Below are 13,832 nucleotides of genomic sequence, written 5' to 3'. Positions count from 1 at the left end.
GAAAGTGGACTCCATTCTGTCTGCTCCACATTGCACTTCCAGAGTAGACCGGTGAATGAGCACCAAGACAAAAGATGCGAATTGTGAACAGGAAGAGTCAAAGTCGCGAACCAACCGTCTCGTGATTGATAGTCCGACTTCGGCACTTTCAGCAATTCCTGCTACGACTCTAGCGTTACTGGTTCATAAAGGGCGCCCGCTGCCCCAATTCTCCGTCCGTCCGGCTTATCCTTCTTCCCCCCATCTTTCCCTCCTACCCGGCCAGCAAGCAACGCACTCGGTAAGTGCCTACAGTCGCTTTGCCCCAGTTTCGCACCCTTCGGATCCTCCGAACCCTCCCGTTCTGCCCCGGCTGTGTCGTGCCTTTCTGACGCGCTGTCTGGCTCCACCAGCCGTTCCCTGGAGCCGATACACCTCGGGTACTCGACAGGCGCGAAAACACAACCCGAAAAAAGAGTACTCTTTGTCGCTGACTTTCTCCGAGCCCTGCCCAGATTCGCGCAATTGACCCCCAGCCATAATAATGAACGCCCTTCGGTCCAGTTCCGCCGTCGCCGCTCGCCGACTGGCTTCCCCTCCCGCTGCCGCTGCCCCTCTCTGCTCTTCCCGCTTCCTCTCTTCTTCCTCTCTCTCTTCATCTTCTTCTTCACCCTCTTTCACTGCTCAGGCTCAGAGATCCCTCTCCTCCATCTCTCTCTCCCGTGTTGCTGCTTCTTCCCGCTGGTCCGGAGCTTCCCGAGTGACCCTCACCCAAACCCGCACCATGGCGTCCGAGAACAAGATTAAGGTCAAGAACCCGGTGGTGGAACTGGATGGTGACGAGGTACGAGTTTTTATAGTTCAAACTCTCTGCTCCCCGTGTCACAAGCCTGGGCATCATTTTTGTTGTCGAGCGCGGGGAAACACGGGGGGCGAGATTCCTTCATGTGCCAATCAGACTAACCGAAGGGATTATTTCCTGTTTCTGTAGATGACCCGGATTATCTGGCAGGACATTAGGGAAAAGGTACGTCTGAACTATCCCTGCAGGTTCCATTTCAACCGAGACTAACTCGGGATCGTTCTAGTTGATTCTGCCGTAAGTGGCTCGTTGCCCGATCTTCTGCATGCATGATCGCTGAGAATCGCCAATCAGGTACCTGGATGTCGATCTTAAGTACTACGACCTGGTAAGGACAATTGAGGATATCTGTAGGGACCGGATGCTGATCGTCGCTGGAATAATAGGGTCTGGAATACCGTGATCAGACCGATGACAAGGTCACCGTCGATGCCGCCGAGGCCATTAAGAAGTACGGCGTCGGTGTCAAGTGCGCCACCATCACGCCCGATGAGGCCCGTGTGGAGGAGTTCAAGCTGAAGAAGATGTGGCTCTCGCCCAATGGCACCATCCGTAACATCCTCGGCGGTACCGTCTTCCGCGAGCCCATCCTCATCCCCCGTGTCCCCCGCCTAGTCCCCGGCTGGACCAAGCCCATTGTCATTGGCCGTCACGCCTTTGGCGATCAGTACCGAGCCCAGGACCGGGTGATCCCCGGCCCCGGTAAGCTCGAGCTGGTCTACACCCCGGCGGGCGGCGAGCCCGAGAAGATCCAGGTGTACGACTTCCAGGGCGGCGGTGTCACTCAGTGCCAGTACAACACCGACGAGTCCATCGCGGGCTTCGCCCATGCCAGCTTCCAGATGGCCCTGATGAAGGGTCTGCCTCTGTACATGAGCACCAAGAACACCATCCTGAAGAAGTACGATGGTCGCTTTAAGGACATCTTCCAGGAGATCTACGAGAAGGACTACGCCAAGGACTTTGAGGCCAAGAAGATCTGGTATGAGCACCGTCTGATCGACGACATGGTCGCCCAGATGATCAAGAGCGAGGGTGGCTTCGTCATGGCCCTGAAGAGTGCGTCCTTTTCCTCCATTTTTTATTCTCTCGCTAACGCAAATCCCCAGACTACGACGGTGACGTCCAGTCCGACATCGTCGCCCAGGGCTTTGGCTCCCTCGGCCTGATGACCTCGACGCTGGTCACCCCGAGCGGCGAGGCATTCGAGTCCGAGGCCGCCCACGGCACCGTGACCCGCCACTACCGTGAGCACCAGAAGGGCCGCGAGACCTCCACCAACCCCATCGCCTCGATCTTCGCCTGGACCCGCGGCCTGGTCCAGCGCGGCAAGCTCGACAACACCCCCGACGTGGTCGCCTTCGCCGAGGAGCTCGAGCGCGCTTGTGTTGACGTCGTCAACGAGGAGAGCATCATGACCAAGGACCTGGCTCTGGCCTGTGGCCGCAAGGACCGCGAGGCCTGGGTCACCACCAAGGAGTACATGGCCGCCGTTGAGCGGAGGCTGAAGTCCAACCTCAAGGCCCGCCTGTAGAGCGCGTTGCTGATTTGGACTTTTTCCTTTGATTTTGCTTAAATATGATATCTCGCTAGATCTCCCAAAGACCAGAGCCTGCATTTGATTGTGAGTGTGATTGTGATCTAGTGTATGTGCGGAAAAGGGGCGTGGACTTGTACAGCTGTAGAGATGAAATGAACATGTTTCCCTGGTGGTCGTGTGCTTACTTGCTCAATTGTATCTCTACACATCAAATGTTTAGGAGCGGCATCGTTGCCGCCCCCACATGTATAGCTAAACATCGTTCCTACTAGCCGTAAAGGGTAAAAATGTTGCCAAGCTTTGACGACGGGTCACGCCAGTCTGACTAGGTACCTCGTGGAGAAGAAAGTTAGTCCCAGGAAGAGCATAAAACATAAGCTGTATCCCTGAATCGGTAGTAGCTGCCTGTTTATGATAATTAGCGGAGGAAATATGTGACTGCCTTATGGGGCAGGTAACAAAGCGTAAACAAGGAAGATCATCGGCGAGTTCAACTTTAGCCGTAGTGCTTGGCCGAGTAGGGCTCGAAGTAACCTATCCCGTTAGAAGCTCGGAGCGAGGCCGAGCGGACAAATTGAGGATCGCCGTAGCCACGAATCCCCCTCATTTGTAATATTGGCTGTAGCCTCGGGATAAAGAGTATGAGAGGACAATAATACCACCTCTTCCTTCATCTCCCCGCTTGTACATTCACGAGATTCCCTAGGTTCTCGACAGCGGATTATTTTAGAGAGCAATTTTTAGTTCTTAGTTTGTCCTTGACTACTGGTCCTTCGCGTGCCCTATTTCCCATTGTTTTGGGGCGGCACTTCGTCCCCTATCTTCATGGCCAAGCCCTAAACTCGGGTTCAACCGACGCAAACATGGAAACGGCCAAGACCCCAGATTCTCCGCCAGTCGTGGACGAGAAGCCCAAGGGCGCTATACGCATTCTTCTCTCGAAAGCTCGAGCCCAAATTCCCGAGGGCGAAATTGGCCCACCCCCTGACGGCGGATTTCGAGCATGGTGCCAGATCGTGGGTGGCCACTTCACGGTCTGCAATACATGGGGCTACATCACCGTGTTCGGGATGTTCCAAACATATTACGAAGAGTTCCTGAACGAGACCGCATCGAACATCTCCTGGATCGGAAGCATCCAAGTATTCCTACTCTTCTTCATCGGCACGTTTTCAGGACGAGCGGTCGACGCCGGCTTCTTTAAGTTGACTTGGGGCGCTGGCGCCATTCTCAACATCTTAGGCATCTTCATGGCTTCCATCTCGAAAACATACTGGCAGCTCCTTCTGAGCCAGGGTGTCTGCATGGGTCTAGGCTTCGGCCTAATGTTCTCCCCCTCACTCTCCCTGTTGCCGACGTATTTCACAACGCGCCGCTCTCTCGGCGTCGGACTTGCAGCAGCTGGCTCTGCAACGGGCGGCTTGATCTTCCCTGCTGTCGTCCAGAGACTCCTTCCCACCATCGGATACGCGTGGACAATGCGCGTGCTCGGCTTCTTAACCCTAAGCATGCTGATCCCATCATTCTTCCTCTTCCGACAGCGCGTGCCTCCCCGCCGAAGCGGGCCCATCATCGAATGGGCCGCCTTCGGCGAGAAAGCATACGTGTTTTTCAGCGTCGGCATGTACCTCAACTACTGGGGCCTATACATAGCCTTCTTCTATGTCGCCAGTTTCGGGCGTCAGGTAATAGGCCTCAACGAGAAGGAAGCTATAGATCTCCTCCTTATCCTAAACGGGGTTGGTATCTTGGCACGCACGATACCCAACTTCATCGCAGACCGCCGCACAGGACCCTTGAATCTCCTCATCCTCTCAACGCTGATGTCAAGCGTCATGCTCTTCTGCTGGATCGCCGTGTCGGATTCCAGTGGACTGTATGTGTTCGTGGTATTCTACGGCATTTTCTCGGCGGGTACGCAGTCCCTGTTCCCAGCAACCCTCGCTTCTATCACGGATGACATGAAGAAGATCGGTGTTAAGTTGGGGATGGTCATGACGGTTCTGAGTTTTGCGGTTCTGACGGGGAATCCGATTGCGGGCGCTTTGCTGGCTAAGGATCATGGGGGTTTCTTTTATGCGCAGCTCTTTGCGGCGGCGACTATGATGGTTGGGACGATGTGGATTACGGTTGCGAGGTTTTGTAGGACGGGACTTGTGCTCAGAGCGAAAATTTGATCTGATAGGGCATTGTTGGAGCGTGTACATATTGTTGTTTTGAACTATATACAGTTGAGTTTTAGATGTGCAATTGCCTGCGATTGGAGGAATGCGTAGCCGGCTGTTATCGGGATTGGGCATAAGTACTTTGCCGAAAACTACTCAAGAGGGCTCTCTCATCTTTCAAAATCCCTGGGTAGGTGGCATTTTAAGGGCTGCAAAGGCCCGTCTAGGCACTGGGAAGATCGTCGATCGTTCTAGTTCACGGGAACAGATCCCGCGTCTCGATCGGGCAATAGCGGGGAGAAAACCTGTGTGAACGTCCGGGGAGGATATCTTCGTGCAGGATCGCGGCCAGGTCCCAGGCCCATACAGTCCCATTGACCTGTAAGGGAGAAAATATTGACCGGCCGAGCTAGACCGAGCGGACGACCTTCGGGCCGGGCGCCGTCTGTTGCCCTAAACAGAACTGCCGGACGGCGAAGGAAGAACATCAGCCTAAGTAGGCCAAATCGGGTTCGTGCTCATTAAGAAACGAATCAAGAAGGCGGAATATTCTCCGAGATCGAGCCAGGGTAAGGCCACCGGCAGGTCTGCCAGTCGTCGATGACAACCCCCACGTCTAGCGGATGAACCATGTCTCGGGGCGCGATTCGGAAGATTGTCGCGAAGCACAACTTTATTTTGACCCAATCATAAGTCCCGGGGAAGCATCGTGAGCCGATCTACCTCAAAGTCCTTGACGTCAATGTGGTCCCCCCGACTTACCCAATGCGGCGATCTTGCAAATACGGTTGTACCAACCACAGCCTGTGATAACGAGATTTCGTAGGGAACTACCGCCTGTGGACGGAACTCCACTGCGAGGTGAGAGGCGTTCTACTGCAAGGGTTTGACGTATTGGACGGGCCTGGAGAATATCTCCTTAAATAAACACGGTGCGGCCCATTCGCCTCTTTCGCTTGAATCTCTTCATCTTGGCGCTCTATATACTTCATTCACTTCCCCCAACTGTACAGCGACCAATTTAAATCTCTTAACCTCTGCTGGTTTCACAAACATTGTTTCTGCCCTTGGGAAGCACTATTCCCTCTCATTCTCGCAAATGGATTACTACCATGTGCCTTTGTCTTGAATTCCGTGTCCCTTGATCTCATCCGAGGTCTGGCTACCGGTGACTATGACCTCGGCACATACCTTGCCTGCCACCACGACCTTTACATGTCTGGCAGCTTTTGTGGTTGCGTTCCGGCTATGGACGCGCTTTCGGCTCGTGAAATCCCCCGGGTGGGATGATATGCTCATCCTGGTTGCAATGGTAGGACGACACACACATATCCTGAAGACCGGAACTGACATTGGAATATCATTTCAGATCTTTAGTCTTGTATTCTATGCCTTCATCATGATTGGTATGTTGCGTCCTTGAATTCGCTTAGAATGGTTATAAATACGATGCTAACCATGTTATCCAGAGAGACACTTCGGAATGGGTCGTCCTATGGATGATCTCTCGGATGGGCAGAAAGTAGATATGATGCATGTAAGACTATCACCACCCTATCCAATCTTACGAGAATATAGCATATTGACTTTCAATCAGTTCCTCTGGCTCTCCATCCCCTTCTACAACGCCGCCCTTATTTTCTGCAAACTGTCCGCCCTGGTCTTCTTCACCCGCATCTTCCGAAACCGCACGTTCCTCCTGCTCGTCAAAATATTCGCCGGATGCCTTATCGCAGCAGGTCTGTGGATGGTCACCAGCGCATTTGTTTTCTGCATCCCCGTCCATGACTTTTGGAGTCTGTCTCGCAAAGTCCGCAGAGAGCACTGTCTTAGTGAGGACATTGTCTGGTTCACCAATGCAGGTATCCAGATTTTGACGGATCTGGTCATCTTGGTCTTGCCCATGCCGCTTATCTCGAAGCTGCAGTTGCCAACACGGCAGAAGGCGGGTATCATGCTTGTGTTTGGTCTTGGAGTTTTGTAAGTCTCACTGTTTCTGGGGTTCGCTCTTTTTAGTGAGTAAGTGCTGATATTTACTTGACAGTGTCGTTGCGACCAGCTCTGTTCGGTTATATGAACTGGAACAAATGACCCATCACAATGATTATACCAGTAAGTACCTACAATCGACAGAGAACAACCAACACAAGAATCCTTACTAACCACCAAGGAATAGAGAAAAACGCCTACGCGGCCATCTGGTCATCTCTTGAAGCCAACATCTCCATAATCTGCGCCTGTCTCCCACCACTATACCCACTACTCTCGCGGAGCTTCTCCTTCTGCTTCCGCCCGCAACCACTACACTCCTCTCCAGGCTCCAAACCCACCCACACCTCAAACGTTAAACACTCAATGCCGGGATCCCGCAGATCATCGATTTACGAACGCGGCTTCGGGGTCGGAATCGGTCTCGACGGCGGCGTTTTCTTCAACGAGCATTTCCAGCCCGCGCCAGGCGGATATTCCGCCAGCATTAGTAAAGTGAGGACTGACAACGAAGACCCCACGACATGCGATGGCGAGACCGGGATCCGTGTCGTGCGCGAATTGAGACTTGAGTCTGATACGGCTCCTGATCCTTTTGCTGCTACCATGGGCGCTGGTGGTAGTAGTAACAGTCCTAGACCGAGCCCTTTTTTGGGGGCTAATGAGAAACAGGATCGGGATCTGGAGATGGGGGTCTCTACTGAGGGAGAGCCGAAGAGTTGGAATTCTACCATTGAGTGGGATTTGGGAGACTTCGAGTTTCCTGATTATAAGGAGCGGATGAATGCTCCGATTTGAACATGGTGTATGTGTACATATTAGTGGTGCATCATCGAGAACATAGTATATATATAGCATTAACAACGGCTTGAAATAGATCCTGTATTGCAGTTTAAGGTGCCCTTCATCATTTCTCGAATGGAGCAGTTCATAAGGAGTCAAGACTAGTCTAATTGAAGGGAAAGTCAATACTTACAAAAACAGCTTGATAGTCCCTGCAAAACAGAGTGAGGCACAGTCTGGTCAACTCCGAAGACTGTGTCCAAAAGTGAACGTACTATCTACTTCCCACAACCCAAGCCAAATAAACCAAATAACGAAGCACATTCTGGTCAAACGCCGAAACCAATGTCAAAGAGCGCGTGTCCGAACTATCTACTTCGCATAACCCAAGTAAAATACTCAATAACCAGAAGAACGACAAATTTGGTAACAATAAAGCCAACAGCATACAGAACACATAAAAACACTCATCAATCAACTCTGAGGAACAGCAGAACGCCAGTTGGGAATCATCATCATGTGCCAGTACCGACTGCTGTAGTTTGCATTCTTTTGCCGCAACCGCTCGCGTCGGTCTCGCCGCTTGGTAGCCGAATTCGGCTGTTCCATTTGATCCTTGTCTTCAACTGGAGCCATGGCAGGCTTTGGCTTGTCTTTGTCACGGCGACGGCGGCGACCGCGCCGGCGTACACGAGTAGAGCGATGTACACCTGTTCCATCTGCTCCAGCCACTGAGGTACCGGATTCTTTCAGGTTGGAATGAACAGACAGTTGACATGTTCCGCTCTTGGTAGCATGACACAAGCTGGCGTTGCGAGAAATCTTCTTGGCTCCAATCACTTCTTTGAGTCGCTCGACGGCTGCTGTGAGCGACCTCGTGGACGCGATGCTTTCGTTCGGGGACTTGAGTGATCCATTATGTGTTGTGACAGATCGGCTACCATTTGGGCCAGGTGTGGGAACCCTGTTGGCGATCGCTGAAGATGCCATGGTGGAGATAGGTAGGCTGGGAACTGCTGCTGTCGTGCTGCCCGGATCAAGACCAGGCAGTTGAGGAACCACACCCAACTGCACTACCTCGTGTGACAAATTGGATGAGACGACACTTCCCGCCTCCGCATACACGGCCGGGGCTGAAATAATCCCAGAAGCAAGGCCACCAGAGGCGAGGTCTGCGGACTGAATTCCACTGACCTGCCCACTGGACTGAGCGGCATCAGGATGGAAGGCGCCGGGTTGGAAATCACCGGGTGGAAAACCACCACCCTGGAGAGACCACCGAGGATCTTGTAAGGGAACAAAACACATGCCAATCATGGGCTTTTGGAGCGTAGCTTGAAAAGGCGGCTGTCCAAGCACAGGCAGCGCTCCGGCATTCTTCAGGACTTCCATCGGAGGGTACCCTGGCGAGCCCCAGAAGGCGGCAGGACAAGATTTGTTACTATCCACAGCAGAAGGAGGCGACTGGGCCGAGGGCGGCGACTGGACATCTGAGACGCGTTCCGAGAAACTCTGGTGCATGGAGTCGACGCTGCTGGAACAGTGGGAACAGACCACCTCGTATTCACCCTCTCGCGGGATGAAAGTCAAAGACGCCGGCTGTAGACCCATGCACATGTCCGGACTCAGGCCGACCTGAAGCCAGGAGGGCAGCTCGTCCATCGGTATGAGAGGCGCCATCACACCTCCCGGACGGAGGAGACAGAAGCGAGGGCGAGGATAGTAGCGGAGCGGGGCAGTATAGTACGTCTGCATTGTGTCGAGTGAAAGTCGAGAAAAATAAAGATCAGATACGGAGCAAACGGGTGGGAATATGAGCGGAATGAGTGTGAGCTTTCAAAAACGAAGGAACACCACCTGGGGTTGAGATGAAAGCAGATGGTGGGGAGAAAGGAGAGGAAGAAGAGAAAGTAAGCAAAGTGATCTGTTCTAGGTATGTACATTCAGGGTTGCAACTTCCCTGTTCTCATGGGAGTGCAAAAGGGGAAGAGCAACCTAGCCCTAACTGGCCTGAGGCAGATACGTGCCATTGTGGCAGTTGAATCCCAGGTCCGGGTTAAGCTCGGCCGTGGCGTTCATACAAATCACCGTGGGCTCAGCCATATTCTGAGGAATAACCTGGATGTTGTCGACGGCAAAGTTTCGGCACGATGTCTCAGTGTTGCATTCGATGATGACGGCCTCAGTGTGTTTCAAGTTGGGCAGTCCCTCATCATACCAACAAGGATCCGACACGCACGAGCCATCACCTGGTCGCCAGGTGTTGACTGTGCCCGTAAAGCCCGACCAGGTAAAGTCCTCCATCATGACAGATGAGTTGTTCGGCCGTCCCGATGTAGAGCCGCCACCGAGCTGGGTCTGCGACGAGCCCTGGTTGGTGTATGTCTGGGTCACGAAGATGGGGAAGGTGACATTGTATACGCGGATATTCTTCCAGGTGATGTTCTTCGCCAAACCCTGTCCACCTATCCAGGACTTGAAGCGTGCGGCATAGACGGCGTTGATCACAGTGTTATCTTCAAATCGGATATTCGTGACATTTGCAGGCTCGGTTTGGTCTTCGCCCAGCGAGCCAATGCTCATGCCGTGGCTTTGATATCCGATAGTGTTCCTCTCAAAGACCACGTTGTGAGAACCCGACTGCACGGCGATGGCATCGTCGCCGTTGTAGATGACGCTGTCCGAGATCCGGACATTGGTCGCGGTAACATCGAATCCATCTGTGTTGAAAGGAAAGGACCCCGTCGACTCGGCATCGATAAATGCATGGCTCACGGTGATATCATCTCCCAATAGCTGCACGTTCCATGCAATCGGCTTGCGGGACTTGAAGTACTTGAGCGACCCATGAGTAGTCTCGAAGCTCATCAGATGCGGACGGGCAGCTGTTCCGGTGCCATTAATCGGGTTGGCATCCCACCATGCCTGTCCGTAAGAGTTGATCCAACCGCCGTTGACATTTGCAGAGCCAATGTAGTCGATGCGTGGGCCGGCGAATTCAAACCAGTACAGACCATCAGAGTACAAGGGGCCAGAAGTGTCATTCACAATGCGCTGGATGGCAGTGATGCTCTGTGGAAGGTGCAGATTGCCGTATACCTGAATCTCGACATTGCTCAGGTTGACTGCGCGGACCGGCTGGAAGATGTTATAGTCCACACCTTCCTTGAAGACAATGACCGAGTCAGACGCGCATCGAGCAAATGTCCGTGCCACGGCAGGAGAATCGTCTGCCGAGCCATTGGAAGACGGTATGACGCAACGACGAGATCGGTCTGGGGAGCGGATCGGGTTCGGAGCTCCCAGAGCCAGCGAAGAGAAAAGCGCCAAAGCAGCTGTTTTCGAGATCAGCATTTTGAATTCGCAGCAGACTGGTCTCTCCCCGGTACTTACTCCTGTTCTTTATATTTGCGGCAGAGCAGAGTCCAGCAGTGCGCGCTTGTCCCCGGTAGAGCAATTGGCCTCGCCGATCAAGGAGAAACCTCCCCCACAGCGCGGAGACTCGCCCCTTGTGTGGATGGACTTATATTTCGGCGGATGTGCCAACCGGTGTCATTGGTGGAAATACCCCCAGCGATCGTCGATGCTTAGAATAACCCCAGGTCTGGGCCGGGGATGTATACACTGGAATATACCTCAATCAACTGCCGTAGTACCTCAATGCCTAGATTTGCCAAGTATAGACCAGGGGCAATCGGAAGAATGGCGGAACCGGCCGACGCTGCGATGGGGGCCGTCTTATCATCTACGGGGCTGTTGTCACTCCACCTCCCCAGCTTCAACAACAAACAAGCAATATGACAACCGTCACAGACCCAAACAACGCTGACCGTGATACTCCTAACATTCTCGCATCCAGCGCAACGCTTCAGATTGGCACCTCGATCTTCATTGCGGCGCCCTCATCCAAAGTCTGGACGGCCCTAACCGACACCTCAACCTGGCCATCATGGAACTCGTTCGTCCCGCGCGTTACGATCCGCTCGCAGCCCGACACTCCCTCCGACAATGAGCACAATGATACCTCCACACTCTCACCGGTCCTCCAACTCGGAACCAGGCTAACCCTCCATGTCTGCATGGATCCGACCTCCTCCCAACCCCAAGCAGTAACAGACGCCCACCACGTCATCACGGAGTACGTCCCTCCGGACGCGGCCAAGGGAACTACGGGCCATTTTTGCTGGGCGTCGGACTTTGACGTACCGGGCACGATGGGTCCGTCATTGTTGAAGGCGGAGCGAGTGCATGAGATTAAGGACGTAGAGATCACAGAGGGAGAGAATGTGCTGCGCGGGACGGAGGTTAGGAACTGGACGTGCCAGGTTGGGTGGCTTGTTTATGTGGTCAAGTGGATGTATGGCGAGCAGCTACGTCGGAATTTCGAACTTTGGGTTCAGGATCTGAAGAATTATGTGGAGGGGTTGGATTCGGAGACTTAGCAGGCCGATAATATGGTGATGCTACACAGATGCCTGGATGATCTAGTAATTATTGCGTTGTATTTATTATATCACATATGCTCTCCACTAACACCTTCTAAACAGGGTATCTCGACAAAAATAGAAATGGAACGGCAGGAATGGTATGTATCCGAGAGAAATCCGGGATATATGCAGGGGAAAATGCAAGAAACAGGTGATATATGGGACGAAAAAAGAATGCAAAGAGAACGGCATCAAGTCGAAGCGAGAACCAACCACTCCGGCGGCGCAATGCGCTGCGTCGGATCTTTGCACACGGCAGGCTGGATGATACGCTCGACAACTCCCTTCCGCGGAACACGGCAACCGTTCGTGCCCGAGCGCGCAAACTCGATAATCTGCTGACCCTCGCGCGCCATCGCGAGACGCTGCAGGTTACTCGACCCGGGGTATAGGAGCAGATCGCCCGTTGCAGCGGCCAGCAGCGTGGCGGCCAGAGAGAAAACATCCGAGGCCGGCGTCGGGGCAACGTCCCCAGAAGTCAGGGACGCGAGAGATAGCAGTTCCGGGGCAGTGAACGGCGGCGTGAATGCAGACATTGCTGTGCGAGAGGTTGTATCGTTCGGTGAGGGCGCAGCGTCCGTAGGGAGATCCAACGCGGACGAAAAGTCCGCGAACAACGGGTCATATGGGAAGATATCTTCATCTTCAAAGTCAATGTCCGAGGCGCTAGGGCGCAGGAGGATATTGTGCGGCTTAACATCGCCGTGCACAATGCCCGCCGTGTCATGGAGCCATTCCAATCCACTAATCAATTTGCGGGCTAGATCTTGCCACGCGCCGGGTCCTTGGATGGGATTGAACATCGTCGCGGTGGTTTGCTTCTTCCGCGCCAGATCGGCCGTGTCTTCAATGTAGGTCGACAGCGCGAGCGGAACGGCTGACATGACAAGCGCCTCGGATTCGGCGAGATAGCCGTGGAAGGGGACGACGTGGCGCTCGAAGCCCGTGGTGAGGTTGAGGCGCGTCAGAGTTAGGGCTTCGGCTTGAAGCACGGGGTGGGCGTCGCGTCGATGCGGTGCTTTCACGGCCAGTACCCGCCCCACAGCTGTGGGTGAGCTGGGCGGAGTGCAGGGTGCAAGACTCGAGGTGGCGCAGGGCTTTGATTGCGCTTTGTACACGATGCTCCAAGCTCCGCGGCCGAACTCAATGGGACGGTCTTGGACATCGCGGCTGATTTCCACTTCGTCCGGGAAACGCAGCGGAGACCAGACTGTCGGTCTGGCTGGATGTGCTACCTTTGCTTCAGCTGGAGCCTCGATAGGACTGGCGATTGATTGTTCTGCTGTGCTGCGGTCTTTGACAGTCGGAGTCACCGGAGGCGTGAGACTCGGCGGTGTTGGATCCGGCAATGGAAGTGCTTTACCATCCTGACTGGTTTGGACCGCTAGCTGCACTGGCGAGTGTGCCGGCGTCATGTTGCTTGCGCAGCGAGCGGTTTGTTTCCGAATTCGTGGTGATGGAGATGGTAGTGACTCGATCTATGAGAGGAACTGATCTGCACTGGGGAAAAAAAAGCACCGCAAGAGACGAGGACCAGGGGCCGACGCCAGTGAGATATCACTGATATCAGCAACGCCACCGGCCGCAAGTGCAATACTGCGCGATTCCAGCAATCCTCATAATCCCACGGTTTCGGCAATGGGTGGTGACGCGGTGGCGACGAATAGTAACCAAAGAACAAAACAAGGCCAATTAGCCCCGGCCGGGTGAAATGACTCAGAAGTGTCACCGTGAATGAACTCAAGGGGAAAAAGAAAGAAAGCAGAGCCGAGGGGAACGGCTGGCCGTAACAGGGTGCCGCCGGGGGAATGGCAAATGAGGGCTAATTAAAGATGAGTAGCGAAAATGAAAAAGAAAAAAGCGGGCTAACGGGATCAGCCGGGTCTCGACCGTAGCAAACAGGAGAATAAATGATCATTTGGTACACTACTAACTAGAGCCCTGACAGAAAACCGGCGGGAGGGACCACCGCAAGCCCCAATGCGACGGTGGCATGGTGGGTTTGCAACCGGAAAATGGGCGATCAC

The 13,832-nt window shown here is 53.8% G+C and overlaps 7 protein-coding genes across 7 annotated transcripts; 4 read left to right on the top strand and 3 right to left on the bottom strand.

Annotated features, from left to right (window-relative positions):
• Positions 1-523: 523 nt before the first annotated feature.
• On the top strand, positions 524-2,375 carry N7474_005736 (NADP-dependent isocitrate dehydrogenase; the record flags this gene model as incomplete). Its single annotated transcript, XM_057197151.1, has 6 exons — positions 524-823; positions 971-1,006; positions 1,068-1,078; positions 1,136-1,169; positions 1,228-1,900; positions 1,951-2,375. 6 exons carry the CDS (start codon positions 524-526, stop codon positions 2,373-2,375), a joined length of 1,479 nt encoding a protein of 492 aa, XP_057054547.1.
• An 869-nt stretch (positions 2,376-3,244) lies between these two features.
• N7474_005735 (uncharacterized protein) lies at positions 3,245-4,558 on the top strand (the record flags this gene model as incomplete). Its single annotated transcript, XM_057197150.1, has 1 exon — positions 3,245-4,558. One exon carries the CDS (start codon positions 3,245-3,247, stop codon positions 4,556-4,558), a length of 1,314 nt encoding a protein of 437 aa, XP_057054546.1.
• A 1,162-nt stretch (positions 4,559-5,720) lies between these two features.
• N7474_005734 (uncharacterized protein) lies at positions 5,721-7,333 on the top strand (the record flags this gene model as incomplete). The annotated part of the gene is made up of 5 exons (XM_057197149.1): positions 5,721-5,952; positions 6,016-6,083; positions 6,144-6,526; positions 6,591-6,658; positions 6,723-7,333. The coding sequence occupies 5 exons, from the start codon at positions 5,721-5,723 to the stop codon at positions 7,331-7,333; spliced, it is 1,362 nt and encodes a 453-aa protein (XP_057054545.1).
• Positions 7,334-7,792: 459 nt separating this feature from the next.
• N7474_005733 (uncharacterized protein) lies at positions 7,793-9,073 on the bottom strand (the record flags this gene model as incomplete). The annotated part of the gene is made up of 1 exon (XM_057197148.1): positions 7,793-9,073. The coding sequence occupies one exon, from the start codon at positions 9,071-9,073 to the stop codon at positions 7,793-7,795; it is 1,281 nt and encodes a 426-aa protein (XP_057054544.1).
• A 246-nt stretch (positions 9,074-9,319) lies between these two features.
• pgxC (putative extracellular exo-polygalacturonase) lies at positions 9,320-10,672 on the bottom strand (the record flags this gene model as incomplete). The annotated part of the gene is made up of 1 exon (XM_057197147.1): positions 9,320-10,672. One exon carries the CDS (start codon positions 10,670-10,672, stop codon positions 9,320-9,322), a length of 1,353 nt encoding a protein of 450 aa, XP_057054543.1.
• A 443-nt stretch (positions 10,673-11,115) lies between these two features.
• N7474_005731 (SRPBCC domain-containing protein) lies at positions 11,116-11,760 on the top strand (the record flags this gene model as incomplete). Its single annotated transcript, XM_057197146.1, has 1 exon — positions 11,116-11,760. The coding sequence occupies one exon, from the start codon at positions 11,116-11,118 to the stop codon at positions 11,758-11,760; it is 645 nt and encodes a 214-aa protein (XP_057054542.1).
• A 236-nt stretch (positions 11,761-11,996) lies between these two features.
• N7474_005730 (protein kinase domain-containing protein) lies at positions 11,997-13,220 on the bottom strand (the record flags this gene model as incomplete). Its single annotated transcript, XM_057197145.1, has 1 exon — positions 11,997-13,220. The coding sequence occupies one exon, from the start codon at positions 13,218-13,220 to the stop codon at positions 11,997-11,999; it is 1,224 nt and encodes a 407-aa protein (XP_057054541.1).
• Positions 13,221-13,832: the final 612 nt, after the last annotated feature.

Source organism: Penicillium riverlandense (assembly GCF_028828495.1).
Source record: "Penicillium riverlandense strain IBT 135883 chromosome Unknown utg000003l_segment0_segment0, whole genome shotgun sequence".
Lineage (NCBI taxonomy): Eukaryota > Fungi > Ascomycota > Eurotiomycetes > Eurotiales > Aspergillaceae > Penicillium > Penicillium riverlandense.
Note: the sequence above shows the minus strand (reverse complement) of the source record. Positions and strands in the feature narration are given on the sequence as shown.